The sequence below is a fragment of the Dunckerocampus dactyliophorus genome, chromosome 19, assembly GCF_027744805.1.
Source record: "Dunckerocampus dactyliophorus isolate RoL2022-P2 chromosome 19, RoL_Ddac_1.1, whole genome shotgun sequence".
Classification (NCBI taxonomy): domain Eukaryota; kingdom Metazoa; phylum Chordata; class Actinopteri; order Syngnathiformes; family Syngnathidae; genus Dunckerocampus; species Dunckerocampus dactyliophorus.
In genome coordinates, this window is record NC_072837.1 from 19,441,709 (window position 1) to 19,463,335 (window position 21,627).

The 21,627-nt window shown below is 43.0% G+C and overlaps 3 protein-coding genes across 13 annotated transcripts in view; all 3 read right to left on the reverse strand.

Moving 5' to 3' along the window:
• Positions 1-2,733, reverse strand: part of evlb (Enah/Vasp-like b) — a 45,735-nt gene extending 43,002 nt beyond the window's left edge. The window contains exon 1 of the mRNA XM_054761525.1: positions 2,441-2,733. Coding sequence (XP_054617500.1) covers positions 2,441-2,445 — 5 coding nt within the window. The 5' untranslated portion in view covers positions 2,446-2,733. The remainder of the gene's footprint in view (positions 1-2,440) is intronic.
• A 1,068-nt stretch (positions 2,734-3,801) lies between these two features.
• Positions 3,802-13,046, reverse strand: LOC129171917 (echinoderm microtubule-associated protein-like 1). 2 transcript variants are annotated; one of them, XM_054761061.1, is made up of 7 exons: positions 12,611-13,046; positions 8,872-9,063; positions 7,522-7,651; positions 6,113-6,214; positions 5,902-5,936; positions 5,775-5,801; positions 3,802-4,388 (listed from the first exon to the last, which is right to left on the reverse strand). In XM_054761061.1, the coding sequence occupies exons 1-7, from the start codon at positions 12,768-12,770 to the stop codon at positions 4,111-4,113; spliced, it is 924 nt and encodes a 307-aa protein (XP_054617036.1). In that variant the 5' UTR covers positions 12,771-13,046; the 3' UTR covers positions 3,802-4,110. The 2 variants fall into 2 exon arrangements, with proteins under 2 accessions (XP_054617036.1, XP_054617037.1); XM_054761062.1 differs by lacking the exon at positions 12,611-13,046 and adding an exon at positions 10,262-12,603.
• A 5,007-nt stretch (positions 13,047-18,053) lies between these two features.
• LOC129171914 (bromo adjacent homology domain-containing 1 protein-like) overlaps positions 18,054-21,627 on the reverse strand; it is a 49,738-nt gene continuing 46,164 nt past the window's right edge. For all 10 annotated transcript variants that reach the window (XM_054761047.1, XM_054761051.1, XM_054761049.1 and 7 more), the window contains one exon: positions 18,054-21,576. The gene's annotated coding sequence lies outside the window, so the exon portion shown is untranslated. The remainder of the gene's footprint in view (positions 21,577-21,627) is intronic.

Consider the following 21,627-nt stretch of genomic DNA (forward strand, 5'->3'; position numbering starts at 1 on the left):
CTGCATTCAACCAACACACTATCACCATCGGGGCTGCCATTCATATGGGTCACAAGGCCCGCTGTCAATACGCATCAGGCAGCACTGATGATGCTCCGTCGATGGAGCGCACACTTGGTCCCGCTCATCGATCCCGCTACGAGTGGGCCGCAGTTAGGAGGGCGCCGCTTCACATGCAAAGTCAGTGCTGCTTGGGCCAAGATGTCAAGTTAAAGCAGGAGAAAGCTGATTAGTGCACATGATGACACAAACATCAGCGTGCATCATCTGTGAAGAAGGCTAGAAAGGTCACTAAATGTTTTCTGCAGTATTTGAATACACCGCACAACCCTTTGCCCTTCATTACATCTAAACCATCTTCACCAAAATAAATGAATATTTGACACACGCTGCACTCACTGACGTCATACATGGGCAAAAGATCATTTACCCCCAACCTCCTCCAACTTGCCTGTGTTGCCCCCTACAGAGCACGTCTGTGAAGCGCACCGGTCACAACATTAGGTACAACTGCCCCTCCCCTGTAATACTGATGAGTCGGTCACAAACAAATCGCCTCTAAGAGCCATTTGAGCTCCTTGAAATGAACGGAAGGAGCCGGCTCGCGTCGTTAGGAGCCAATTCGTTTTTTCCTCGTCTTTTTTTCTGTTAACACTCCCAAGGCAGTCATTTAGACTGTTTTCAAAACTATGTACCCATAGGACCCTGACTTTTCCTAAATGTGTGTATATTTTATTCTAACATTGTTTTATCATTAAAATTTCAAAACACAAAAGAGATCTGAGCGTTACTACCTCGAATGACCACAGCAGTCAAATTGACTGCCTGCTTTTTACAGGGGGTGTCATATTTCACTATTTGCTACATTTTTCCCGCCCTTCCTCCTGCTCTATTGGCTGTTTGTTTTTTATGCTCTGTGATGCTAAAACCTAGCTATAGCTTCACTCTAAACCCAAGAGAGACAAAAATGACAAGTAGAAAGAAGGTGACAGCTATGGAGGCTTTAGCCTTGCTTCAGAGAAAATGGTTGCAGTTCGAGTTCGCACGTGTAATTGCAGAGAAGTGTTGTTGTGTCAATTCAATCAAACACTCCATCACTATGGTTTTCATTTAGTGTCCTGATGTGTTTTTTACCCATTCCACCAATTTATTTTGAGATCTTTTTAATGATAATCCAAATTATATACAAGAGTCAAAATGACTGCTATGGTCATTCTAGTAGTTGCAGAATTCTGGTAGACCGAGTGTTAAAGGCAAAAGTCATCGGTCATCATGTGTGGCAGCGTCTATGTGTCCACACTGGGCAGGTGGAGGGGCGGGGTTAAACACACACAGCACGCGGAGCACAACAAAGCAGCACACAAACAGGAGGGAGGGAGACAGAGAGAGAGAGACACCGGCGCCAGAAAGGAAAAACATGAGTGACAGAAAAACAAATAAAGTCTGGACACATTTTAAGAAACAGAGTGTAGACAGTGTGAAGTTAACATTTACCTGGATGCTGCCTTTTCTTTTCATTTTGCACTTTTTAATTTATGTTTTCTTGTCTGGTATTTTGTTGGTTTTGTATTGTTTCATTGTAAATGGTTAGAAATTTGCATGCAGAGATTTGATCTTGTCTATTGAGATGGGTCTTTGTTTTTGTATTTTATAATATATTATTATATTTTTGTAGCTGTTCATTGAGGATTTAAATAAATCCACTGAAATAATAAACATTTGATTGATTTTGTATTTTTTTTTAATTATTAATTATTTTACACAATACAATAAACTAACACAACAAAAAAATCTGAGGAGCCACTTGGGTGCCGAAAGAGCCGGCTCTTTTTAGCGGGGCGCCAAAAGAACCGCCTCTCTAAAGAGCAAGAGCCGAAATGTCCATCACTACTCTATAAAGACAAGAAGGCAATTCCATTGTCACAGATCTTGAGATTATTTGATTTTCTCACGAACAAATATTGTGGCATATCTTTCTGGGTCGCAGGAAGATAAAAAGAAACAACCACGTCCTGCTTTTCCTACTAAAACAGCAAACTTGCTTCTAATTGGCTGGATTAGACGCACGTAAACTGGACTAAAATAGTTCTAGCATGCTTGTTTGAGGTCATCGCTGTGACAATGAAGCTTCATGTCAAATTCGAAGTCACAGTTAAGATTCATATTACCTATTGTTTCACAATTGAGCTTAATATTATATTTGGAAACGCGATTCAGCAGCGACAATGGATAGGATCAGTGACGCCATCTTAAAGGGACGCACCTATTGCAGCCGAACACATGACCTGCCGGCTGGCCAATCAGAGCAAGCGCACCTTATTTTAGCGGCAGGTGATAGGCGGGCCACAGGCCTGAGACCCCATACACTGGATGTAAACATAGCAAGTTAGCCTTGAGTATAGCTGTTAAAACCCACAACAGAGCAAAAACGTCTGCTTACCTCATCTTGTGTCTACGTCAACGTCCAGCGGCTCAACCCGGCTTTGACCGCCCTGCTGCCGCCTGGATATGCAGATGTTCTCGGGGGGAGGAGGAGGAGGCAGGTGAAGGAAATGGCCACACTTCTCTCGTCAGATGCCGTTTTAGTTCAAACAAATAGTCGCGGTGGTGCTTCACGAGGAGCCATTTCACGCCGGCGCGCCGCCATCCAATGGACTAGAAGCCGGGCGGAGTGGCTGCGCGCTGCTCCAGAGGTGCCATCTTGTCTTATCATCGTCCGCCAGATGGCAGCACGGAGGAGGAAGAACACGGACACTGTTGATGTAGTCCAGCGCCCTCTGCGGTACTGGTACTGTAACCAAAGTGAAACTAATACAATTTCTGTAATCGTTAAAATTAGTATGTTTGTTGTATTTAAATTTTAGATAGATGAATAAATGTATAAAGAATAACTGTCCACAAAACTGAGGGAAACCTGATAGAAAGCTGTAGAAAATGTGTTCGATTTGGCACTAATAGTGTTGCTTGGTAGCAATACAGTAAGCCTGTTATAATGGATGTGTGGCTTTTCATAACCACAAGAGGACGCCAAAGCTCTGTCCTGATTCACATGATCCTAATAGCTATCCATACATTTTCTATGCCGCTTCTCCCGATTAGGGTTGCGGGGGCATGCTGGAGCCTATCCCAGTTGACTTCGGGCGACAGGCGGGGTACACCCTGGACTGGTCGCCAGCCAATGGCAGGGCACATATAGACAAACAACCATTCACAATTCGCAATTTAGAGTCTCCAATGAAGCTAACATGCATGTTTTTGGAATGTGGGAGGAAACCAGAGTACCCGGAGAAAACCCCCCCACACACGGGGAGAACATGCAAACTCCACACAGAAATGCCCAAGGGAGAATCCAACCCAGATATTCCCATCTCTAGACTGTGACTGTGTGGCCAACATGCTAACCACTAGACCACCGTGCGGCCCGTGATCCTAATGTATGACATTTAATTTAATTAGGATGAATACAATAACGTTTAAATGATATGAAGTGTTACAAGGCCAACATAGAAGCTACTGCACGTTTTTATGGCACCATTTCCACCACCGCCATTATTTATTCAACAGGAATATGCAAAAACTACTGTGCTGAGTTTGGCCAAAAGAAACGTATTACACTTTAGTGCAAATCTGGATAAAGTGGCGGACGCAGGCTTTATTCATTTTGTTAACCTTAGTCATTAGGGCATTTTCCATCAATAAATAATGCATTAGGCATCTGCAAGAGGTGGTTATCTGTGATTTTTTGTTTTTTTACCTGAACTCATCCAGGAAACTTGCTCCTCTGATAAAACAAACGCAACATTTGACATCACAGCACAGTTAATTTATTCATTTCACTTAACCTTACATTGTAGTACACACAGTACAGCGCTGCGCGTTAGCAAATGCACAATGTGGGAGTTCTACGACATAACAGCAAGTCAAACAGACATAATCAATGCAAAAACACACACGCATCATAAAAAGCAATAACAAACAACACATAACCAGGAAATAGCAAGTGAGAAAGCATATTTAAGCTAACTTAATTCAACAGTTGGCCAAATGTTGTCCAAGAAATCAGTTTCAGGTTTTAGGAGAGATCAGATATTAGATGAAGGTTTTACTTCCTCAGTAACAAATCTGAAAGTACTGACTGGGCGACTTAAGTGGACTTGTGAAGTTAGGAGCGTCCTGCTGTGTGTTCTTGTTGTTGCTGACGTTAGTTGTGGTCTTCTGCAGGTTCAAAGTGAAGGACGGGCTGTTTCTACGCGCCACTGTCTTGGCTCCGCCCCTGGCCTGAAGATGACCTGGCCCGCCGCCACCGGCAGGCACGGTGGGGGCGGACGTGGCGCTCTCAGAAGACCCAGTCTTTCTTGCGAGGGGGCTCAGATAGATCTGCATAGTCACTAAGTGAAGTGGTGGCATGAGGTGAGGAGGGTGAAGGGTGATGGCGAAGGGGGCGGGGCGAAGGGGTGGCAAAGAAGTCATGGTGAGATGTGGAAATGAATGAAGGATGGACACAGAGACAAGAGACTCAAACACTATTCACAAAAATATGATGAATTAAGAATTAAGCTTCCATCACCACTTGTCTCGAGGGTTAAAAAGTCAAATGTTTTATGAAATAAAAAGTTCATGGAAAGTACAACTGGTGCTTTATTACAGTATAAGTGTTCCTGTTAAATGTATATTTATTTAGAAATTAAACAATTCTACTTTAAGGTAGAAAGTTGTCTGTATTTATTACCACGACAATTATTATTTCTAGTCGCTGTCGTAGTAATTTGTCTCACACAATGAAGTTCTATTAGCGCATTTATTTATTATATTTTATTTATTTAGCGGACGCTGTTCATTTGTAATACAACACACCGGTTGAAATTTTGTATTTAAATTCTTTTTAATTAGGATGTTTATTATTTCTGGTAACTAAATAAAGATTTTAATTTTATTTAATATTTTATACTTAATAAATTATTGTAATTTTATCATACATAATTTTATCTATATTTATCTATGCTGTTTTTATTTTACTATTGTTTTATTATTTTATGTGTGTCACTTTTTAAGTGACAGCAGAGGTGTAAACATTGCCAGAAATTTCATGTAATGTCGGTAAAGTCATCAAATTTCTGGTCTATCATTTACAGTCGTCCCTCGTTTATTGCGGTTAATTGGTTCCAGACCCAACCGCGATAAATGAATATTATATAAATATTATTAATAGGATTCTATATAGGATTCAATATTTTTGTTGTTGGAACAACAAAACCTGTTTATGACTTTCTAAATATGTTTTTCAGCATTACTAGAGCCCTGTAGACATGAAATAACACCCCTATAGTCACCTTTACACTGCTATTATTCATTGTTTACATCACATTGCGCAACACTGCAGGGACTCGAGACAGCTAGCTAGCAAGCTGACCAGTGAGCATCGAGTTTATTTCTTCTAAACTTAAGAAGCCAAAACCTTACCACACAGGAGAAGGAGAACTTTTGCTCACTCTCCAGCATGATGTGTGACCTACCATGGCTGACTTCATGACTTGAGGCAGTGTTAAGGTAATGTCACGTAAGCTAATGTCTCAATGTTTTGTGTTTTACTGCCACCTCTTATTTGCGCTGTTTTGACGAATAATAGACCGTAGTATACCACCACACAGCATTCATTTATGAATGAATACATTTCTGAAAAATGGCGATATTGCGAGGGACGACCGTAATGCCGTTTCTATGATGTCGAGTCCGAGGTTAAGTGTTACGAGTGTGTCGTCAGTGGTGAATCCTACCTTTGCAGTGTGTCACTCTCCTTGTGCCTGCATCATAAGAGCGTGGAAAAAGGTTGGGTAAGTGTTCCGTATGGCAGCCTCCTTCGTAGATTGACATATGGTTCATACATCAAAAAGATTGACTAACCTAAAGTTACTGATCCTTCCCTGGACCTGCTGCTCCTATTGCGAACAAGACAAGAAAAACAGATGACACAGACAAAGTGGCAACTGCTGCTCATCAGTGGTGTTCCGCAAGGCGGCCTACTGGAACCAGTGCTATTTGCCTTTACAACTAATATAACGCTAATGTGGTTATGTTGTTTTTATGCTAGCACGTGTAGGATACATTTTCTTACCCTTCGTTGGCTGTCTTACAGGTGGAAGCTGATGAGCTTGGGCGTGTTTTGGGGGTCTTGCAAGGGCTGTCCTTCACGCTTCCTGCCGGGCTCCTGACGCCGCTGGAAAGAAGACAAAGCAACAAAGTAAGTAAATCTCTTCTTTTTCTACAAGAACACAGGGTTTCCCCTTGGATTTTGGGAAGCTGTGGTGGTGGGCTGCATGGCACTGCCGCTGCTGTGTCGTGCCACTGCTGCGTCTGCATTTATTATTTTTTATTATGACAAATAACTATTTTTCAGACTTATTTATTATTTATTTAACATTTTTCAACAACCAGCAGGACATGAATGAAGAACACTGCAAAACTGTTAATTTAATGTTAATGTTAGTTAATTTAATTAGTCCAATAGTACAAAAGTACAACGTTTTGTACTATTTGACAAAAACCTCAATTTAATTTGATCCCTGTTTTAGAGTAATGCAAATACATGGGAAATGAATTGTTCAATAATATATATTTTAATTAAAAAAATGAACAATTAACAAAATAAAATATCAATGTAAATATGTTTGCGATAGAAACGTGGTGTATGAAGAGTATAAATTGAGAGTGCAGGGTTATGATAGCACAGGTGTAAACGGCACGTCGCCACTCAGGGTGCTCATTTGTCATTAGCAGGCGTCATGTTTGGGTAGAACACTTATAAAACTACTAAGAGGCGAAGCAAATATTCTTTGGTGAACTACTCGACATGTTGGAGACCCCCATGATAGCATCACTTAAAGCTGTACACACTGCGTGTTTCTGTTGCACAACTTCCACACACAACTAGTGTTTTGAAAACAAGCCATAAGAATTAGAGCGACAAGAAGACAGCAAGATTGTCAGTGACACTTTGAACGTGACTTGTCGCTCGCCCTTCACGGGGCAAAAAGCAGCTGGCTGGCTGCCGCCGAGAGGCCGTGAGAGGCAAACGGCGTAAACAACGATGCCACAAAGTCGAATGGGATTGAAACATCAGCGATCACACACGCTGGCTTTGCCTGTGATCAGCTGTCGTCAGTTCTCACAATAACAAGGTACAAAGTGAACATCAACACAAGACGCGTGCGTTTATCTGGTCGGACGTGTGCGTGACATGTTTGTCAAAATAAAGCGCAGTGAAACATTTGTATGATATTTTAAACTGTTTTCAAACAAATTGTAGTCAATATGTGCATAAATAATAATAACAATAATAATAAAATATGTATCTATATAGCATATGCAGTATATCCATTCATAAAATATATTACTGAACATTGTTTTCAAGTAAAAAAAAACAAAACATTTTTAAGGTGTGGCGGCTTTTATTTTGTAGTTACATGTAGTGGAAACCCTGGAATATAATCCATATATTGTGTGGCTGCACAGGAGCGCTTGCACCTGCGAGGAGGCGTGGGGCTGTAGTTCCTGCCCGTGGCGCTGGAGGGCAGCGTGGAGCTCTTCCTCAAGCTGGCGGCAGTGGAGGTCACCATGTGGGGTCTGGGGGGCAGGGCCATTGAGACCGGCCTCCCTGGGGGTAAAGATTACACCATTAGACAGTTATTGTAATGCACTCTAAAATAGGGGTGCACCATAATTATGGGGTGGATATGACAGAATTATGACGTCATACTCATAAATTGGATAACCTTAAAAAGCTCAGCTAGCCGATAACGTAAAGAAATCTCCCGAATCCAGAGCACCTTGCTGGGCCACAGCAGGCGGCTCCCCTCCCTCTATACTGTGGTTCTCCTGGTAGTAGTGATGTCATCGGATTTCATTGGCACAAACCCACAAGTCAGAAAACATTTTTTCTTTAGTATTTCAACTGTACGCTGCTAAAAGAACGTTACTTTTCCTCAAAATACTACGAGTTTATTCCCGTAAAATCTCGCAAGTATGCTTTTTTCTCGGAATATTTTGACTTTATTCTTGTAAAATGACGTCTATGTTTTCATTTCTACTGTTTGTTTTTTATTACATGTCCAGCTAGTTCAACTTTTTTCTCTTCTTGTAACTATTACTTTATTCCCATCATATTTTACAACTTTATTTGTTGGTTGTTTTTTTTACTTTATTCCCATATTTTCCCATATCGGTGCAGTCGGTCACATCCTACTTTGTCCAGTCCTTCTAAGCTCCAGGCGTACACCAACTACTGTTCAATCTGTTATCGGTGTCGTATCGGTCTTGAAAAGCAGAAAGTTATCAGTTTGGAAAAACAAGACGTCGTGCATCTCAACTCCTAATAAATGATTTTTTATTAAGAAAACATGGGTCACCAAAATGGGATAGACACATTAGGAAGACCTTCCCCAATGATTGACTCTAATCCCCAGAAGGCGATGGGTCACATGAGTTGAATTATCGTTTTGTGTGAACGAGCACGTATAATCACAATTAGCTAATGGCTGGACCATTTTCCGAATTATTTAGTATTATTAGTTTAATTCTCCCCTTAAAGTGTGATTATTAAAGGAAAAATAAGGGTCGATTGCATCTCAAAGTCAAGTTATGTTTAATAAGCAGCATTTACTAACAACAATAAAGCAATAACGTGTCAAAATATCCAAATTGTCCAGTAAAACACAGTTAATGCTTAATTAAAGCTGATGGAAGCTGACATGGACCAGAAATCAATTAGTCCCTGTCCAATTAACAGAGCATGACAACAAGATAAGAGTCAATAGTCTTCCCAGGAACAAAATGAAGGTGTCAATAACGATGTTGCTAACACAGATCTTCGCTGACCTTTAGTGCCCGGCACCCTCCTCCCGCCGGCGGTGGCGGCCTGGTGCTCCTCGGAGATGTTGAGCCTCTTGAGGACATCAGCCAGGGTCATCTTCAGCAGCTGGATCTCGTCCTCCTGCATCTGCATCCTCTGCTCCAGGTAGGTCAGCCGGTCGGCCACGTCCAGGTTGCTGGCCGCTGAACTGCGACCATCTGTGGGGGGTGGACGGTTGTTGCATCACAGCTCATTAGAACATGAGGGATCCCGTGAACCCTCGCTTGTTTGCCTCATGTTTCAACGTTAAGGAGGAGGCCATGACGGAGGCACGATCATCCGTTCATCAAATGATTAAAAAAGTTGATAATTATGCTGCCCTCCATAGGTTGGCATGTGCCTGCGTGCGCATGTGTTGTTTTATTTACTTGACATGATATATTTACATTTTAGAAGATTTCTATTTTGGTTTTATTGTCTGTTTTTTATAAGTTGCATTTCTATTTCATACGGGTGCCACAACATCTCACGAGATTAAAATGTGACAAGATTTCTCATTCGGCAAAAAACGCTTGGCACTAGGCCTGGGATGATGAGAAATAAATGAATCGGTCGCACAATAAGTGAATATGAAGATAACAGGCAGGAAGAGAGTTCACTCTGTGCATTGCCTTCAGCGCCTTGGCACATTCGTTCCATAGAACGACGGCATGAATGGAGTGAGCCCTTTTGTCAGTCATACAGTCTCTTTGTCTCGGTGGGTGGAGGCGGGGCCGCTAGCATACACACAGAGTGCAGAAGAGTGTAACGTAGTAGAAATTAAGTGAGCAGATTGCGATATGTTGTCATATATTTTATATATTTTTTCATCGTACTTTTCTTAAAAATGATGCTAAAATCTCTTCTCGTCTCGTTGTCTTAGACCCGATCTCGTGTATCGTCTCGTCCGATGAGCCGAGTGTCTCGTGACGTCGCTGCTATTTCATATTTCATCTTATTAAACAATCAATAGAAAACCTGTTTTTGAACTGCCAGTGCATTTCAGCCCTTTTCAGGCGCCTGCTGGCTTCTTGTGTGCCTCCCGACTCTTCAAATGTACTTGAAAATCGCTGAAGTATCTTTTGCGGGTCCACAGAAACGCACATGAGCAAAAGTAAGAACTCCTCTGCTGAAATAAGCCTTTTGTTTCACGGCCGTGCCAATCAAAACTCAGCATATTATTGCTTTTCTCCTGTGGCAAACAAACTCATCACAAAAGCAATATTTTTGCGTTTATCAGAATAAAGTATAAGCTCTGCACCCCCCGCCCCGTTCACACATGCTAGTCAGTGTAAAGCAAATGAGGTCAGGGCACAGCTGGACACAGCAGATCGTAAACAAAGGTCCCGCCGTCGCGTTTAGCAAAAGTTCTGGTACCGTGCGAGCCGCTGGACACCGAGGACGAGTTTTCGAGGTGTCTCTGCAGGCCTTCCTCCGCCACCTTCTTTCTCCTCTTCCTCTCCTCCCGCGAGCACATCCTCTCCGTCCTCCTCCCCCCTCCTCTGGATCCGCTCAGATAGGCCAACTCTCCCTCCATCTTCCTAAGATCTCATCTCCCGATCTGCCAAACTCTCTTTTAAAAAGTGTTTGGTCCGCCTCCTAGCATCCAGCCTGGTCGTTTCCACGGCGACTGCCTGACCAACAGTCAGATGCGGTGATGGGAATGACTAAAGTCCTCAGCAGTCGTCCAAATCAGCCTAAATGGTATGTACAGTACAGTGTGTGTGTGTGTGTGTGTGTGTGGAGAGTACAATGATAATCCCCCAGACTGAGCCTCTTTGACCCCGCCCCCTTGCCCTGGCCCATAAGCCTCATGTCACTGAGACAACTGGAGAACGAGGGAGGAAACGGGCAGAGCAACAAGGTCCTCTACCTCCTCCCCGTGTCATCATGTCTACAGAATATCTTCATGGTGTGGAGCAAGGAGATGAGTTGTGATGCGCCCACATTGGAACAAGCATCCATTGGGAGTTTTTGGCTCAGTATTTTATTGTACTTTGTGGACACAAGGCTTTGGACTCACCTCTTCATTGAATGAATCAGTCAAAGGGAGGACTAGACTCCTTAGTAGCTGCTTAGTTCTTCATTCTGCATCTTTGCAAGACCTTTTGGACACCTGTGTGCTTTACAGAAGGCACTTTTCTCTTGCTGCCCTGGTTTAAGGTCAAAGCAGGGTCCAAAAATACCACAAAAAAATTCTGTAAACCCTCGCAATATCGCAGTTTGATTATCACTCCCTCACTATATTGTGTTTTTTTTAACTCATTACCGTAACTTGTGTTGTGTAAGACGCACCGGTGTTTAAGCCACACCCACCAAATGTAGAGAGAAAAACAGATTTGTACATATATAAGCCACACATGTCCATGTCATAAAATGACGTTTTGCATTGCTCACGGGTCCGTGAGGACCAGGTAGGTCCAGGAGCCAATCATGAGCTATGAAAAAGCAGGAGGTCATGACTCAGTGTCATTTTACGAAGAATGCTAAAATCATCACACAGCAACTTAACACTCAAAGGTAGCTAAGAAATAAATACAAGTAACAATTAAAAAAGAACAACATTTTCCCACGATGCATTTTGTCCCAGCAAAGCATTTAGTTGGTTATGCCTGCCAAGGTGCTGCAATGCTGTGTCTGTCCAACAGAGGGAGCTGGAGGGGCCCATTGGGAGGCTGACATCATTGCAGCGCCCTGAGTTTTTTTTAAACTCGTGCATAAACCAGCACATACAGTACCTGTCAATCCTCCCGTTTTCACTACAAAACGGCCGTATTTTTCCCTTCTTTCCTGGCGCCCGCCCATGTTAACCCTTCCCATGTTTTTCCACTAAATTCTTGTGGAAGACCAGGATTTCCCTCATTTTCCCTTAAATGTCACTTATTTTAGAATGCAAATGTTGGCAGGTATGGCTGGTAATCATGCAAGCACGCACGCCACCGCAGGCCCTTAATCTGCCATGTTGCCGTGTCGGCCTTTGATTTCCTGTTTGTCCCTTCGTCCCGGCCGTGACATCATCCACGTGCACACACACACACACACACACACACACGCTCCATATGGGGATTGGGATTTAGAATAGCACATAATCCCGCTCCTGTAAAAGGGAATTAGCGCCCAAAGCTCAACTCAGACGCACAAAGAACAGCCTCTCGGCGGATGCCTTTCATGCAAACATTCTTGTAAAAACACCTTTAAAAAATACAAGCAAATTCAGGAGAGCTTTGCACAAATCAAAAAGACACTTTTTGCATTTCAGTGAAATGTTGAAGAAAGCACTGGACTTTTTCATCTCTGCTCCCAGAAGGATTTGACTGAATGAAGGAACAGCGTGCGCTCATGCAAGCCTTCACATATGACCACACTGGTACTACTGTATATTATGTCTGGGGGGGGTCACCTTCAACCACGTAACTTGAATGCTTTCAGTGACAGGCATAAATAACATTTCAGTGCAAACTGATTTATTTTAGCTTTCATACCGCAGAATCCGGAGGGCAGTTAAGGACCAAACTCTTATAAAACATACGCTGTACTGCCAAAACACTGACGATGCATTAACACACTTTAAATGAGAACTTAATAAAAAACCTCACAATCGTACCCTTAACGATCTGCCACCCAATGAAACGTCACCCCAGGACCCATTCTGGTCCCTGATCCTCAGCTTGGAAACGCTCCTCCAAAGGATTTGACGTTTTATTCATGAGAAACGAAGCTGTCTACCTGTCATGGAGTCGCCGTCAGGCGCCAGCAGGGAGTCGCTGTGATAGCCCTCCTTCAGCAAGGCCCTCTGTAGGACCCCTTGGGCCCCCGGGTCCTCATCCATCCCCAAACCAGCATCCACCAGCTCCTCCGTGTCCCCCTCGGACATTCCTGTTGCCATGGTTGCCACTGGCCCGGCTTGATGAGTCGTACCACTGTTGATGTGGGTCACCTTCTCTAAACAAGTGCTCCCAACGCACCCCTCCCACCTACAGGCACCCGCCCACCTGCATCTTCAGAGGTTGCTTTGCTAAGGATCATGGCGAGGGTGCAGGGAGAGGGTGATGTCACTCAGAGGACAGATTAAGCGTCTGGTAAGCCATCTCAACACTTATTCGAGGGGCAGAGACGCTGTGTGTGTGTGTGTGTGTGTGTGTGTGTGTGTGTGTGTGTGTGTGTGTGTGTGTGTGTGTGCGGGGGGGGTGTTAGGAAGTAAACACTGACTACTTTCACGGACAAACTTCCACCAAACTACACAGATGGCCACTTGTTGCAAAGCAGACGAGTGCCATCTTTAAAAAGCGCTGACATCAGGCTGCCATCCGCTGTGCGCCAGGATGAGGACATCCACAGATTAGGGAGCAGGACTTGATGAATTGCCGTCATCGGAAGGACAATACGCTGAATGCGCTAATTAGGCCGAGAGAGGAAGAGGAGAGGAGCCAGTTAGGAGATTTCGTCAGTGTCTCCCCCCGGTGGGAAAGCTAACTTTCTGTCTACGCCGCACTCGCTGGATTGACTTTGTTTTCTGGCTGGTTTGTTTTTTTGTCTTCCACCAGATGCTCTTTCTTTCTCTTTCTTGCTGAGCTGTCCAGCTTTTTCTGCAGTGTCGCGCTATTGCTTCCCTTCCAATGAAAAGTCCAATATTCCGCTACGTTGAACCTCTTTTAATCAAGTCTCCATGCCACCGTCCACGCCACCCTCCACGCCACCGTCCACGCCACCATCCATGCCACCGTCCACGCCACCATCCATGCCACCGTCCACGCCACCATCCACGCCACCATCCACGCCACCGTCCACGCCACCATCCACGCCACCGTCCACGCCACCGTCCACGCCACCGTCCACGCCACCGTCCACGCCACCGTCCACGCCACCATCCACGCCACCATCCACGCCACCATCCATGCCACCATCCACGCCACCATCCACGCCACCATCCACGCCACCATCGTCTACTGCAAGTCAAGCTTTGATGCTGGCTGTTTTCTTTTACTAACAATTATGTTGTGTCTGTAGCTTTAATGCTGATGAGCTGAGTTTGTCCAAACAGGAAGTGTCGTGTGTGTGCTATTATGCATTTATCTACTTTTTACAAGTACAGTAAGCACTCCTTTATCGCGGTTAATCTGTTCCACACCCGACCGAAATAAGTCCATTTTCATATAACTTGACTTTAAGTAGGACTCTTTATTTATGAATGGAATATTTTTGTAGTGTGAGCATGGAAAACCTGTCTACCACCTTCTGAATATGCTTTTTAACACGATTAGAGCCCTCGAGACATGAAATAACACCCCTATAGTCGCCTTTACACTCCTATTACCTGATATAGTAGACATAAGAGAAAATAAGACATAGGTCGTGGGTATGCTGGAGCCTATCCCAGCTGACTTTGGGCAGGGTACACCCTAGACTGGTGTCCAGCCAATGGCAGGGCACATATAGACAAACACTCACATTCATACCTATGAACCATTTAGAAGCTAACAATGAAGCTAACCAATCCAATCCACTTTATTTATGTAGCACATTTTATAAACACTGTTTCCAAAGTGCTGCACAGACTAGCAAAACCATAAATAATAAGTAAATAAAGGAATGTAAATGTAAATAATAAGTAAAAATTACGACAATAAAAACTAAAAGATCAAATAGAAACAAAGAAACGTACTACAATAAAATATTTAAAACAAGAAATCGAAACAATAAAAGCCAAAAGTCCAAGAAGTAGGTAAAAAATAAATAAGTAAATTAAATTTAAAAACTAAAATAAATAAAACCAATTAAAACTAAAAAATAATAAAAGACACAGAGGACCACACGACTGACGCCAAGTTAAAAGCCAGAGAATAAAAGTGAGTTTTAAGACGAGACTTAAAGCTTTCAACTGTGGGGGCCGTTTTTACATGAGGGGGGAAGAGTGTTCCACAGCTTTGGGCCAACTACGGAAAAGGCCCGGTCTCCCCTGGTCTTAAGTCTGGTCTTAGGCACCACCGGTTGGAGCTGGCCTTCGGACCTCAATGTGCGAGCTGGAGTGTTGATTTGGATGAGGTCCGAGATGTACTGAGGGGCCAGCCCATTCAAAGCCTTAAAAACAAACAATAAAATCTTAAAATCAATCCTAAAACGCACAGGCAACCAGTGCAGGGAAGCTAAAATTGGGGTAATATGCTCCCTCTTTTTGGTTGCTGTTAAAAGCCTTGCTGGAGAGTTCTGGACTAACTGGAAGCCAGAGAGTCATTTATGGCTTATTCCAGAGTAAAGCCCATTACAGTAGTCCAGATGTTACGAAATAAAAGCCTGCATGGCTTGTTCGAAATGTTGCAATGATAAAAATTATTTGACTTTGGATAAAAGCCTAAGATGATAAAAACAGGATTTTACAACGGCATTGATTTGTTTATTAAGTTTAAAATCACTATCAATGATGACGCCAAGGCTGGTGGCTGTGGGACTGACATGGTTTTTCATGGGACCCAAGTCCAAGTGGGGGTCATTATTATTAAGGATGATAACTTCTGTCTTCCCCTCATTGAGCTTTAAAACATTTTGAGCCAACCAGACCTTGACGTCACTTAAGCACTCAAGAAGGGGAGTCAGGGGGGCATGGTCATTTCTTGTCATTGATAAGTAGATCTGGCAATCATCTGCATAAAAGTGATAGGAGATGCCATGCTGTCTAAAAATTGTATTAAGTGGGCTAAGGTAGAGAACAAATAGGATGGGCCCCAGGATTGATCCCTGGGGGACTCCACATTCAAAGGGGCAGTATGAGGTGGAGTCACCAAGTCCCACAGTAAGGCATCTCCCTGACAAATAAGACCTAAACCAATCAAGGGCAGCCCCCCCGACACCCACACAGTTTTCCAAGCGAGATAAAAGCATAGTGTGGTCCACTGTGTCAAAGGCAGCAGTCAGGTCTAAAAGCACTAAAATGGCTGAACCACCAGTATCAGTCATTAAAAACAGGTCATTAAAAACCTTTAAAAGTGCAGACTCAGTGCTATGAAAGGCCCTGTAACCTGACTGGAAGGTGTCTAAAATCCCATTTTCATCTAAAAAAGGCTGCATCTGTGCAAGAACACTTCTTTCTAAAATCTTTGAGATAAAAGGTAGTTTAGAAATGGGCTGATACTTTGATAAAATTGAAGGATCCAGACCTGTTTTTTTTTTTAAGCAAAGGTTCAACAGCAGCCTCTTTACAAAAGGAAGGAACAATACCAGAGGACAGGCTGCTGTTGATGATATCACAAACATAGGGGCCAATAGTTTCCCACACCTCCCTAAAAAAGCGAGGGGGGAGTGGGTCAGTGGGAGAGGAAGAAGGCTTAAGACCATCAACTACCTTGGTAATGAAGGCCAGCAACACAGGTTCAAACTGATTAAAAACTTTAGAACACTGTGTCACTGTAGACAAATTAATAGAGGGGGGTGATATATTGGCTCGTATAGACGCAACCTTATTATTAAAAAAGTGCAGGAAATGTTCACAAGTGTCAGATGAGACTTCCAGTGTCGTGGATGGACTGGGGTTTAAAACAGAGTCAATAGTTTTAAAAAGAACACGTGGGTTGTTCATATTTTTTGATATCACATCTGAGAGGTATTTTCTTTTCTCAGCCTTCACTATGTTTTGATATCGCCTCCAACTGGCTTTGAGGGTTTCAAAGGAACCTTGCAGACCATCTTTCTTCCACCTGCGCTCGGCCTTTCGGCATTCACGGCGTGCTTCTCGTGTGACATCGTTGAGCCACACATCCTGTTTAGTTTTAGGGAGCATGGTTTTACGCGGGGCTAGACTGTCCAGGACATCAGCACAGGTAGAAGTAAAGCAGTTCATTAGCTGCTCAGTATCAAGAGCAGCGTCTGGAGCCATTGCAACCCGAGATGCAGTGGCGAACAGAGAGGCAAAGGCAGAGGCCGTGTCAGGCTTGATGAAACGGCCAAGGCGAGCAGGAGCAGGCAGGGTGGCACTGCAGTGCAAATCAAAGTCAAACATGACCGGACTGTGGTCAGAGAACACTGCATCCCCTACAGAGACACTATCAACAGCCAGTCCATGAGACAATACAAGGTCCAAAGTGTGTCCGTATATTTGTGTAGCTCCTGTAACATTTTGTACTAAATTAAAAGCCTCCACCAACTCTAAAAAGTCTTTCACCATAGGCGTAGAAGGGCAGCAGACATGAACATTAAAATCACCCACAATTAACATTCTGTCAAACTTTACCAACATTGCAGCGATAAAGTCAGAAAAATCCCGGACAAAGTCGTTGTTGTGTTTGGGTGGTCTGTAAATGACCGCGCACAACAGCGGCTCAGACTGTCGCAGTTCGAAGCAGCTCACCTCAAATGAGGAGAAAGACACCATGGACGATGGCTTATGGTGTAAGGACGTTTTTAAAATAGTAGCGATGCCTCCTCCACGGCCGGTAGTTCTTGGCGTGTTAATGAAAGTACAATCGGGAGGCAACAGCTCAGAGAAGGAAGCGGACTCACCGGCATGAATCCAGGTCTCAGTGACGAATAATAAATCCAAAGAATGCTCCTTAAAGAGGTCCTGGAGGATAAAAGTCTTGTTTGAAACTGACCTCGCATTCACCAGTGCACACTTCGTTGAAACCCGAAGAGCCGCTGAAGCTGCTGAAGCTGCCCGGTTCAGCAGCCGGAGGTTGCCGGGGTTCACGCCGGCAGAGGCAACAGGAGAGCGGCGAGGGCGCAGCGCACAGCGCTCGTCGCGCCGCCCAACGATGGGCACCAGCCAGGCCCCAACGGAGGTGACAAAACGCCGAGAGATGAAGCGGCGAAAGCAATCCTCAAAGTCCCTCGGAACATTACGTGGGAGCCTTGCCGCCTCGGGAGAAAGCGCCAGCCAAGTTTTGAGCTTTACCAGTCTTCCACCTCGTGCGCCCCGGCGTCTCCGTTTCCTGGGAAGCGACGGCTCCGCCCGAAGCAGAAAGTCTGGTACGTCAGACAGGTACGACGGACACGGTTTATTTGGCCCCCATTGCTCTTGTCTCGCACCAGCGGCTACAGTGTCTAGGATGTCAAATAGTTCCTGACGGTCATACACCAACAGAGAGTCGATGGTCCTCGTAAAAAATGCAAGGATAACAATAAAACCGATCACAGTAAACTGAGGGAAGTGGCGAGCCAGACACACCGGCGCCATCTTGAAAGTAATTCATGCATGTTTTTGAAATGTGGGAGGAAACTGGAGTACCCAGAAAACCCCCCCACACACGGGGAGAACATGCAAACTCCACACAGAAATGCCCAAGGGAGAATCCAACCCAGGTCTTCCCATCTCCAGGCTGTTACTGTGTGGCCAACATGCTAACCACCTCCTTCACACTCCTATTACCCAATGTAGCATACATGAGAGAAAATAAGACTCGCACTGATGTGTGTGGATACAAATGTGCTCCGGTGGACAGGAAGTGACATTGAGGGTTCAGAGTTGAGTTTTAGCTTGGCGTGGGTTATGATCGCAACAGTAGCCCATGTTGGGAGTTAATGTGCAATAACAGCCACCGATTCTGGTGCTTGTGTGTCTCAGCCAACATGACTGTAACATTACTGACACCTAGTGACCAGTGCACAGTACTACATATTCTGAATGCCATATATTTGTATTTAAGTCCATTTAGCCATTTTTAGATATGCTCGAAGATGGCAAAATACGCAACATTTGTTTAAATGGGCATATTTTTGGACTAAAAACCGTGAGAGTGAAGCCACGAAATTTGAAGCGTGAAGTGGCGAGGGACTACTGTACTGTACTGGAGCCAGGACCGCCCCCCCCCACAGGCAGAACACGTGCTGTGCATGGAGCCCCATGATCCAAGGGGGCGCATTCAATAAAATTTTACTTAGGGTCCCAATTTGGCCAGGGGCTGTCCTCAAAACGCTGCGCTTGCGACGTAATGGATGTATCACACACAACAGCAAAACATGAAGCAGCTGGACAGGAGGACACAAATGCTAGCAACACTAGCATAGCTATGTGATTGATGCTACAGCGCTGGCATCACGCTAGGTTAGCCGATAAATGATGAAACTGACAGCGCCCACATTCATAGCTGACTGATGGATACTTGGTAGAACTCAAGGCGTCATTTAAAGATGTGTAGCGAAGCCTGGGTGAGGCTTTTTTTCTATTTATAAATACATGGGACTTTGACATATTGTTAAATTCCCTTGTTAAATTGCTACTTTTTTATTGTTAGGATCCAACTTTTTCCTCTTAACATTTAGATTTTATTCTCCTAAAATTACAGCTTCTTTGCATTCCTGCTGGGGTTTTTGAATTTTTCCAACTATTTCAATTTTCTTCTCATAATTTTGACTTTATTGCCATAATATTTCCACTTTATTCTTCTGACTTTTTTTGCAAACTGTTTTTCCGACAATTACAACTTTATTTGTTGTTTTGTTTCACAGTATTAAGACTTTTAAAATATAACACCTTTTAATTTAATATTTCAGCTTCATGCTACTAAAATGACAAATATTCCAACACTTTTCTAACTTTTCTCGGAATTTTGCAAAAAATTACAACTTTATTTTGTTTTGTTTGTTTCTCATAATATTACGAGTTTTAAAAAAACATTTTTTTTCTTCAATATTTCAACTCTATGCTGCTGAAATATTACAATTATTTTCCCTCATATTTGATTTATTCTTGTAAAATTGCTTTTTTCGTGTTAGAATACAACTTTCTTCTCTTCATATTTTTGCCTTTTATTCTCGTAAAATGAGCTCTTTTTAGCATTTCTGCTGTTTCTTTTCCCTATTTCAGTTTTCTTCTCATTATTAGGGCTTTATTCACATACTGCATTTGGACTTTATTCTTGTGACATTAGAACTTTTTTCGCAATTTGGTTTGTTTCTCATAGTAGTAAGACTTTAAAAAAAGTCATTTAATATTTCACCTTTATGCTACCAAAATGACAAATATCAAGATTATTGGTGTAACTTTTCTTGTAACCCACTTTTTTCTCTTGATATTTGGACTTTATTCTTGTAAAACTACAGATGATTTTTCCATTTTTGCGTGTTTTTTTTAGCTTATTTTGTAAATGACATTTTTAGAATGTGCTGTGGACTTTGACACTGCGGACCCCCCAGTATTGATGTAGCAAACAGCCCTTATTGTTGTTTCCCAGTCACCGAGCTTCTTGGGTTCTGTTCTTATAAGACACTCATCACGAGCTTTGCTGCGTAACTGAGCCTCGTGCACAGCAAATTCAGCAGGCCTAAATTGACACTGTAGGAGTTAATCTCAACACTTTCAAAGTGTCCCATGGGGTCCACTCTACAAAGTGTTATTTTAACACTTTTGAAAGTGTAGGCATTTTTACACCATTGTAGAGTCAATATTAACTATTTATATAGTTAAAATTTAACACTCCTCGACACCAACCGGTGTTGCATTTTTTTAACACTAGTGTGAGGTGTCACAAATTAATTCTCTTAAGAGTCATTTATTGACTCTTATAGTGTCATTTTACTCTCAAAAGGAGTTGCAACATTAACACTATAAAAGTGTTAATATACTACTTCAAAATAAAATTTAAAATTTTTTAAAAAATGACTAGTTGACTGCTTCATACATTTTATTCAAAAACATTTCATTTCCAACAGACAGTAGCTTAAATAACAGCAGGCACTACAGTATGTATGCTCCTTGACACTTGTCATTAGAGCACTGCTTGTCAAATGGTCTGAAATGAGTCAGTTCATTTAAACACATGACAGAAAACTCAAGCATTTGGTCTTCTTTGCAGTACGCGTTAAACGGGTCATCATAGTACATCGTTTCTACATTACAGCTATTATGAAAGCACATTCTTTGTGTTTTATTATATCACAGATCTTCTTGAACACAGGTAGATCAAAGCTACATCCAGTACATATGAACACACCAACATGGTGCTCTATACCGTAACTTCTCACCCAGTTGGTACTTGACACACTTGAAGATGCTTGCAGACATCATGCCTGACCACGCTCCTCCCCTCCTTTCAAGTTGCAGATTGTTTTTGATGTAGGGCCAAATTCAAATCTTCTAAAATAATAATTTTCATAGTGAAAGGCCACGACAAACGGCTGAGATTTTTAAAAATTTTAACCACTCCTTTTGAAAAAATTGTGTTTGGCTTCAAAAACGCATTCACCACGTCTGGAAAAGAGGGCCAATTTTTTGTATGCATCTTGGATAGTGTATCATCAAGCGGTGCTTGGGAATCAACTTCTTACCAGGAAGCAATGCTTTGTACCGAGTGTGGGGGTCACTTATCAGATGTTTCAAGTAAAGGATCATTCCATCAGTTATGGTGTAGGAGAACACTACAGGTATGTTGACAATCTGCATCAAAAGGAGGAGGAAGTTCCAGTGATCATTCTTCCTTTCAATGCCATCACCAAATAGAAGTGGAGTGTTACATAGAAGACACCATGACTGGGCAGCATTCAGACCCAAATGTTTGCTCTTATCCATTTTTAACCATACGAGAGACTGAAGACATAGTGAGCTTTGAACATTTCATCAAAAGCTGCAATAAATGTATATGCCTTGCATGTAATCGGCTTTTGGTCAATCATGCAAACCCTCTGGATGTCACCTTCGCTCACTGATGCAGAGGAGAAATGCTTGTCTTGTGTCAACAGTCTTGGAAGGGGGTCACACTGGCTCCTTCCTGTGTTTGAAAAGGGCAACAACAACAACAATTGAAACCCCTTTGCCTGGT